Source organism: Squalius cephalus (assembly GCF_949319135.1).
Source record: "Squalius cephalus genome assembly, chromosome: 13".
In the NCBI taxonomy this organism is placed as follows: Eukaryota; Metazoa; Chordata; class Actinopteri; order Cypriniformes; family Leuciscidae; genus Squalius; species Squalius cephalus.
This window is the reverse complement of record NC_137134.1, coordinates 24,103,974-24,111,354: the sequence shown is the minus strand read 5'-3', so window position 1 is coordinate 24,111,354 and position 7,381 is coordinate 24,103,974. Positions and strand designations below refer to the sequence as shown.

Below are 7,381 nucleotides of genomic sequence, written 5' to 3'. Positions count from 1 at the left end.
ATTAAGTAAAAAAAAAAAAAAAAAGTAATTTTTGCAAGTAGCACTCAAGAGTTAAAATAATTTACTCACCCTCATGTCGTTCCAAACCTGTATGATTTTCTGTCTTCTGTGGAACATAAAAGGAGAAATTTTGATCTTGGTTGTTCTTTTCCATTTAATGAAAGTGAACTAAATTTAACATGTGCTGTAATAATAACACTGTCCATTATCTTGGGAACAGACAACTCTGAGAGCCATTTTTTGCCAATAATTTTTAATTCATAAATTTCATATAAACAGTTAATTGTTGAATAATTTACACACAGCAAGATTCATTTTCATTTCATTCCAACATTTACTGTACACGTCACTGCTTGGCTCTCCTTGAAAAACTAAAACTGTCGATCCGTACTAGTTAATCATGGCACAGTTTGATCCTGGTCAGACAAATTAATTGTTTTGTTTAAATAAGTGACGGTGGTTTTCCATACGCTCGAGTACCGCAACGTAAATGGCACAATTTCAACCAGCGAAGGGAAAGTTTTGAGGGGAAAGTGTGTGTTGATGATTAAATGACATTTACAGGTGAAACTACAATACAGATGAATGACAGGACTGAGAAATAAAAACAGCCGTGGGGATCGACTATGTGCACAGAGGAAAAATAAAACACAGAAAACAAACAAAAGGAAACCAGGAACAGCAGGGATAAACGAAACGAACAAAATGATGCAACTTTCAACCAAAGAGAAAATTTTACAGGACAACAGTTGAAACAAAATACACAATTTTCTGATCATTTGATGTTTAAACAGGCCAGACCATTTGAAAAATGTCCGTCTATCATATATAAGCCCCAAAATATGTCAGATTTACATAAGAAATAAACATTTTAACACATTCAATATTAACAAAACTTGACTTGCTGATGTAACTGGGGCCAACATGACTTTTTAAAATCCGGATTTGCTCACTGTAATCTGTATGTGTAAGTTGTCAATCGTTTCAGATGTCAATCATACCTTTATTTGTGCATGATTGTAGCTTATAATAAAGTCTGCAGTGGTCTTTTCCAGTTTTTCACATTGAAAAACAATTGTTTATTCAAACGGTCACCTTTATGAAAAGCCATGTCGAGGAATTTTCCGTATAGTACAAAGAAAAGGGTAACAATTTACAAATACAAAATGCTGACAAAAGGATATGCAATCATTTCTTGGATGGCAAACAAGTAGTTGTACATGAAGTAAAAGAATTAAACAACAATGCAACGTCGTACAAAGAAGAACATTGTAGGCCAAACCCTGAACGGGATTGTCATCCGATCAGTTTGGAGAGTAAAATCGATGTCATTTCTATCTCTGAATCACAGTGTAATGCCATGAACAAAAGACATCACACTTTCATTGAAAAGAAAGCTATATACATTGATAATGTTAATTCCGTAATGTACATGAATAGTAAAAGTTTACAGTCAGTCAAAAAAGTTATTGAATTTGCCCTCCCTATTTTGACTAAAAAAATAGAAATCAATATCTCTACGTGTAATACTTTTTCCTTTTAAAAACAATAAAATACATACAATGCCTTGCGCTCGACCTGTTTTGCTCTTCTAGCTTGCTGTAGAAAACCGCATTTGGGTTGATGTGAAAATGTAAGGTCATTTATCAAAATTATAGTCTCTTAATTTAGATTTACACTGGGAGCTGCCAAAGTTGTTGTTTGGTGAATCTATCGTACGACGTTGGGCAGTTTGTCAAGCGCACAAAACAAGCCGTAGCATTTCCAAGAAGAGACAAGTTCAGCTTAATTCAAAAGAAAAAGAAAAGAATATCATTCACATATACCAATACAGTAAAACCGAGCCAAGCATTGAGCCAAAGATGTGCTAATCTGTGTACCTAGAAATCTGTACAATAGGCTCCAATATTTTGAGGATGTTGGGTGAAAAACAATCCGGTCCAGGGAGTTTGCTGGCCAGGTTTGGCTTGGAGGATACTTAGGTTTGTGCAAGGCACTACGGATCCACCAGGGGGCGCTCAATTTATTCCCCGACACACAATGGAGAGGCAACGAAATATGCTAAATGCTTTAGAGATGCACGACAGGCATCCAAAGGCATCGTTTTTGCAGTTGTCCATCCTTAAGTTTTTCTCGTACGATTAAGCTAGCAGTGGATAATTGACGCTCCTCCGATAAACGAAACCCAACGCTCACATCTCCCTGAGGAAAAAAAAAAAAAAAAGTTTCTATGGCACATAAGGATTGTCCGCAAGAATATTTATGAACGCACGTGTAAGGAGAGGCAGAGGTGAAGTCCGTGTTTACTATAAACTATGGCATTGATAGAATTTTTTTTCACAGTAGAAAAACACAATGATAAAAAAAAGACAATCACATTTGGAGCAAACAAACAAAAAAGAAACAGTGAACGATTTTTTTTATATACGAACTTAGGGGGCATCAGAAAGTTTGTTCGGTAAGATATCGCAGCGAGCAAAGAAGCGGTTTCCACAAACGGTTGAACACCCACTGTAACTACGTAGCCAAATTAAAAAAAAAATGTTTCGTGGGCATTTTTGCGCAACAAACTGTGATTCAGTAGTCATCCACTCTTAGGAAGTGACTCGAAAGGTTAAATTCAGCTTAAATCGCAGATACAAAAATTGCGGACTATTCGTGGCGTAACGACAAGTGGCTTAAAGAAAACGTTTGTATTATTCAAATAAGTGCTTTATGTAATAGTCGATATAAAACTCCTAGCGTTACAGAGCCAAACGGTGTACCGTACTATAATAGCTAGTTTTTCCCCACATACCTCACAGTATTTTTTTACGTTGTACCATTGTAATACTCCATGTTCAAACTTTTTAAATGAATATTTTATCTCACTGTTGCGCAACTAAACTGGCTCTGCGTAATTCAAACGACTCGAAAGAAAGACGCAACCCTTTAAAGTGACTCTTTGGGTTCAAAGCTTTCTTCCAAAATCAAAATATCGCCAAAGGGAAATCATTTTATGTTCGTGATTGCGAGAGAGAACCCCTAGTGGCCGAATTGGGGATTGTGGACGTGGTGTTCGCTGCCCCGAAACAAGCCTGTTAAAGAAATTCAAACAACTAAAGAGAGATGCATGTGGCTCTAATAAATTTTCTAACAACATACTGAGGTAGACTGTGTCCAAACAACCAACAGAAAGACTTTAGCGCTAGTAAACCCACTGCGTTCTCGACCTCACCAGCTGTATCGCTCTTTAAACACAAAAACAAACACATAAAAGACTAGTTTTACCCGCCTTAAGAGTATTGTAATAAAAGCTAGCAGGGATTTACATTATTATGAGGATCATTAAATAAATAAAAATATCAACATTTGCCTTTTCAAAGATATGGTAATCTTGTAATTTAGAAAATAAAATTCATATAGATGTTTGCTCAATGCTACAGCAAAAAAAAAAAAAAAAAAAAAAAAAAATTGAAAACTTTGACTTCCTTTGTAATAGTGTACGAAAAGCTACAAGCAAGTTTGATTTCTTTGATTCTGCTATGTACATCTAAAATAAAGCCAATAAGGTCGAGAAAGGGAACATTTTTCTATCAGGCTACGGTAAAAAACGTGAGCATTATGGTGAGGAAATGGCAATTTTCTTTTCAAAAGCTTGCGTGTGAATTTTAGCCTCGTTCTGCCGTTTCACTCCCGAATACCCACAAATAAATATACATACACAAATATACACGCACATATATGAAATGTGCACATTTTTGATGACGACAAGTAAGATCCAGTAAAAATGCCATCTCTCTTGCCTCTGGCGATGGGAGAAGGCACAAAGTTGAGGAATTGAGCGTCTGCATACGAAAGCTGTCTGCCATGAAGGGGTTCATTGGGGAAAAGCGGCATCATTCCGACAGAGAGAAGGAAGCTTACTTTCCCATTGGTCTTCTAAGACTTCCCTTTCTCAGAACTACTGAGTAAACACCATTGTTATGTGACGCCGTGCGAGAACTACACTCACTTTTGGATACTTTAACAGGTACCGGAGCCTGACAACTTACAGGAATGCTTTATTGATCCGATTCGAATATTGCCATGTCGAATTAGTATATTTCCACTGTCAAAAAACTACCCAGTATCCCTCTGTAGATAAGCTTATCTATCTTTTTTTGTCATCATTTACCCTGAAAAATCAGGTAAATAAGCAAATCGAACCAAAAACAACCTTTCATAATCCCACTGAAGACGACGCTCCAAAACTTTCCCAAAAGCATTCTCCGTAACAGCACTCGGAAGCCCAAAATTAAACTGAGGGATATCCTACAACAATTCGATTTATGACAGGAAATACAAACGTTTATTCTCTTCAGCTGAGCAATCAAATGTGTGTATTTTTAACTAAATAATAATAATTATTACTATTATTAATTCTATAATTATTGTTAATTATCCCAAAATGAAATTGACATTTTGATATTTTAAACTAAACCAAAAATGCTCCCCCCTGTACACTGGAATATCACTGCGAGTCGACCTGCACGTTAATTAATGCGATTGTTTTTGGTTAGACATAAAAATAAAAAAAAACAGCTCACAAAAGAAAATATTATTTTCCAAAAAAAATATTGTATAAGCAAAGCTGAAGACATTAGAAAAAGACATTAGAATTATGTACAAAAGTTCAGATGTTGTGGATAGTATATTTAAAATACTGATACCTATATATATATATATATATATATATATATATATATATATATATATATATATATATATATATATATATATATATATATATATATATATATACTAAAATACCCACTTTAAATCAGAGCAGCAGCTATTGGTCAGTCTGAGTAACTCTTTTGTCCAATTCATAACTGTTAAATATCCTTCAGCCGGTAAAAAGGACACAGGAGTAAAAAGCTCAGAGGAAAATAAAATAATAAAAGCAAATAAATTAAACCTCATTCACCAGAAAACCATGTGAAAATCATCTATGTGAATTCAGGAATTCTCCAGGACAAAATAAAAAGTCATTCCTCTAGAAAACAAAAGTTTGTTCTAAAAGAATATAAGCCATCCCATAGTTCCACACTGTAAAGTCATTGTTCTAAAGAAATTAACACAAGCATTGATAGACACTTCTCTTTTTTTATAGGCCACATAATAAAAGGCCACTATCTCAAAAGATTTCCACTTAAAAAAAACAAAACGATAGGGCTCTGCGCCCTTTCAGGGCTTGGGCCCTAAAAAGACAGACAGGAAATAAGCATCCAGGGAAAAGGAAGTGGACTTTGAGGTGATGTAGCTGAAGCAGCTTTTCTGGTTGATTTAGTCATGTTCACAGTTTGCCCAACCAAACTGTCTTGGAAACTTGGCAAAAGTGTAAAAGTGTCAGAAAGCGTATGGTGTGCCGGATGATAAAACGTCCATTTTCGCTGTAACCATACTAGTGTAGCGTGAGACAGAAACAACGGCGACAACAAAAAAGACCTGAGATCTGTGTATCTTTAAGGGCCTCTGCAAAAATAACACATTTAAAAACTTTTATTTAAAAAAAAAAAAAAAAAACGAGAGAGGAAAAGCCGAGGCAAATGTTAGGACGGACTAGATCTGGGTAAAGACAGAATTCTGCCATTTTTCTTTCCACCGTTCATATGCGTATAGGGCACGTGCTCCTCGTAATTGCCCCGTAGGCCCATCGAGGGGCCGTTGTCTCTATTGAGGCTCTCCTCGCGTTGGGAATAGGATGAGGGGTCCAGTGGTATGCTCTCCATGTTCTCGAAGTCCATATCGAAATCCTCGCTCTCAGGCAATTTGTTCTCCTCGCTGTAGAAGAAGGAGACCTCTTGGAAAGTGGGATGCAGGTCCTCCTTGATCATCTCGATGATCTCGTGGAAGGTGGGCCGCATCTTCGGGTTGTACTGCCAACACATCTGCATGAGGCTGTGTCTGGGAGAAGAGTTAAGAGAGAGAGAGGACAATCTTACTACTAAAATCTCCATCTCAAGTCAAGTCTCCTTGATGGGTGTGCGACATTCGAAAAAAAAATATATGATTTTGTCTGTAACGATACACTAGTTTTGGATACTGGGAATGTCAACAGATTTCTTAGGGTAAACCAGCAAACTATCATGATGGTCTAAGATAGTCTTTTCAGCAGTTTACCTCCACGTTGGTACTTACATTCTCTCCAGACAGTTCTCCGGTCTGTCCAGGTATCCTCCATCCATGACAAACTTGAGCACTTGCTCGTTGGACAGTCCCTGGTAAGGCTGCTCTGCAAGCGTGCTGATCTCCCATAACACCACTCCAAAAGACCTGAAAATGGACAGACTTTTAATTACAGTACTGCAAACTCAATAAGCTGGGATTGCTCAGATATCCGTTCATTTTGGTGGAACCTCTCTGTCCCCTAACCCAGGAGTGTCCAATCCTACTCCTGGAGGGACCGTGTCCAGCAGACTTTAGCTCAATCCTGCTCCAACACCCTTGCCTGGGAGTTTCTAGTAACCTCAAAGACATTAAATAGATGGTTTAGGTATGTAAAATTGGGATCGGCGCTAAACTCTGGAGGATAGTGGCACTCCAGGAACAGAATTGGACACCCAACAATTTCTTGACTAGTTGCTTGCAGGTGATCGATCTAAATGTTCTTCTAGAAAACTGGTACCCACCAGCAGTCAGAGTGAGCGGTGAAAACGCCATCTTTTAGAGATTCTGGCGCCATCCATCTGACGGGCAGCAAGCCTTTCCCGCCCTTGCGATAATAATCAGTCTCGTAGATATCTCGCGTCATACCGAAATCTGCAATAAAGACCGAAATCAGGATGTTTTGCCCTTCGAACCCCAGGTTTGACCCTGAATATGCTAAATTCTGGTCTGCTTACCTCCAATTTTCACAGTGTAATCTTCAGCCACCATGCAGTTTCTGGCAGCAAGGTCCCTGTGGACGAACTTTTTAGCATTGAGGTATGCCATACCATCTGCTATCTCCGCTGCCATTTGGATCATCTCCTTCAGGGTTGGTGGTGGACGGCCTGGGTTATTCTGTAAAAAAAAAAAAAAAAAAACACTTAATTAATGGTCATGACCAAAGGCTACAGTTAATAATTGTCTGTGATGTTTTGTGGACTCATATCGCCATTGAAGCTGAAGGGAAACTGGGTTATTTAGCATCAAAATGGCAGCATTTAATTCATTTTAGGATTAACAAAATTGGGGGCTCGTCCGGGATATGACAATTGGGGATAAGGGGCCGTTCTACACCAGAAACAGGAAGTCTTACTTCAGAATCAGGTCTCAGGCTACGCAGATAGCTTTTCAAATCTCCGTGCGTCATCAATTCCATGACGACCAACGATGGTTGTCCCTTAGATACCACACCGAGCAAGCGGACCTAGGC

The 7,381-nt window shown here is 37.9% G+C and overlaps 2 protein-coding genes across 2 annotated transcripts in view; both read right to left on the bottom strand.

The window, feature by feature from the left end:
- The window catches only part of arhgef18b (rho/rac guanine nucleotide exchange factor (GEF) 18b), a gene marked incomplete at its 5' end in the record, with an annotated part of 10,041 nt that extends 9,966 nt beyond the window's left edge, over positions 1 to 75 (bottom strand). Inside the window, one exon of the mRNA XM_079890355.1 lies at positions 70 to 75. Coding sequence (XP_079746481.1) covers positions 70 to 75 — 6 coding nt within the window. The remainder of the gene's footprint in view (positions 1 to 69) is intronic.
- Positions 76 to 5,110: 5,035 nt separating this feature from the next.
- Positions 5,111 to 7,381, bottom strand: part of insrb (insulin receptor b) — a 75,195-nt gene continuing 72,924 nt past the window's right edge. Inside the window, exons 17-21 of the mRNA XM_079889783.1 lie at positions 7,265 to 7,375; positions 6,867 to 7,026; positions 6,654 to 6,783; positions 6,163 to 6,297; positions 5,111 to 5,928 (exon numbers count right to left, since the gene is read on the bottom strand). Of these exons, the coding sequence (XP_079745909.1) occupies positions 5,574 to 5,928; positions 6,163 to 6,297; positions 6,654 to 6,783; positions 6,867 to 7,026; positions 7,265 to 7,375 (891 nt within the window). The 3' untranslated portion in view covers positions 5,111 to 5,573. The remainder of the gene's footprint in view (positions 5,929 to 6,162; positions 6,298 to 6,653; positions 6,784 to 6,866; positions 7,027 to 7,264; positions 7,376 to 7,381) is intronic.